Source organism: Helobdella robusta (genome assembly GCF_000326865.2).
Source record: "Helobdella robusta unplaced genomic scaffold HELROscaffold_27, whole genome shotgun sequence".
NCBI classification, from domain to species: Eukaryota; Metazoa; Annelida; class Clitellata; order Rhynchobdellida; family Glossiphoniidae; genus Helobdella; species Helobdella robusta.
Genome location: NW_008704392.1, coordinates 1,163,004 through 1,164,433, shown reverse-complemented (window position 1 = coordinate 1,164,433; position 1,430 = coordinate 1,163,004). Strand labels below are relative to the sequence as shown.

Below are 1,430 nucleotides of genomic sequence, written 5' to 3'. Positions count from 1 at the left end.
ACTGAGTGTAACCTCACCAATGTCACGACCGCTACCACCAACAACAATTACAACTACATTAGCTTCTCTAACTACCTCAACCACTCGCTCAACAACAACAACGTCAACGACAATTTTTTAAACGATAGTCGCTTATTTGATGTTAGTCGCGACAATTATTTTTCAACTTACGACAGTGTAGGTGATAAATTTTTGAATGTAAGGGGTTCTCTTATGTACAAAAACAACAACAGCATCAGCAGTCTTCATCATCAATACAAAGAAACTTATTTTAAATTAACGTCACCATCATCATCTTCATTCTTATCATCCTCATCATCTTCATCCTCATCATCTTCATCCTCATCATCTTCATCCTCATCGTCAAAAAAACACAAGAAACCTCCAAAAAAACCCAAACCGTGCGCCACATACTCTTACGTCTCCGAGACAGAGTTCGGCAAGACAAAATTCTACAAAACGTACAACAACATAATCTACAACGCTGTCGTCTTGATTCTGCCGCTCTTTTTATTAGTCGGCCTCAACATCCCCATCATCGCTACTCTCAAAAAATCTCAAGAAAATATGAAGAAAAATTCATTAGGCTATAGAGGAAAGCAGGAAAAAAATATCACAATGGTTATAATAATAATCGTTCTGGAGTTCATTTTATGCCACTTCCCAGACCGAATCCTGTACGTTATGAAAGCCTTTTCAAACTTACAGGAGAAATGTCCGAGTCCGTATTTCTTTGCCTACCGAGTCATTGGGGTCATGGTTGTCCTGAACTCGTCAACCGATTTCCTGATATATTATTACTTTCGTAAGAGGTTTAGGACGATCTTGAAGAATAAAGTCTGCCGTTGTGGTCGGCAGAGGGTGCAGAGTAGCCTCTCTACGACTGAGTTTGATGATGAGGAGTTGAGTCTGCAGAGAAGGTATAGTCAAGTCCTCGTAAAACATTGACTGTGTGTGCGTGTGTGCGTGCGTGTGTTTGTGTATTTGTGTATGTGCGTGTGTGTTTGTGTATGTGTGCGCGCGTGTATGTCTGCATGTGCGTGTGTTATTGTGTGGACTGTAATGACGATGAAAACGATAATAATGATGATGACGAAGATGATGATGACGAAGATGATGATGACGAATAACTAATTATAATCTTACAAACAGATTCTAACAATGGTATTGATTATAGTAAATCGTATATATAGATCACCTGCAAAAGATATATATATATATATATATATATATATATATATACAATATTCTATAAATTCTACCGAATGTTTGGCGTTAATATGTTTGTAGTTCGTTTTTTCGATTTTTCTCATTAAAGTTTTTTGGTGAACGTTTAGTTTATTAAAATTCAAAATAAACATATAATATATATATATATATATATATATATATATATATATATATATATATATATCTATTGATGAAAATCA

General features: G+C 35.4%; 1 protein-coding gene across 1 annotated transcript in view; it reads left to right on the top strand.

Moving 5' to 3' along the window:
• HELRODRAFT_192012 (hypothetical protein) overlaps positions 1-1,012 on the top strand; it is a gene marked incomplete at its 5' end in the record, with an annotated part of 58,566 nt that extends 57,554 nt beyond the window's left edge. Inside the window, one exon of the mRNA XM_009020273.1 lies at positions 63-1,012. Coding sequence (XP_009018521.1) covers positions 63-948 — 886 coding nt within the window. The 3' untranslated portion in view covers positions 949-1,012. The remainder of the gene's footprint in view (positions 1-62) is intronic.
• Positions 1,013-1,430: the final 418 nt, after the last annotated feature.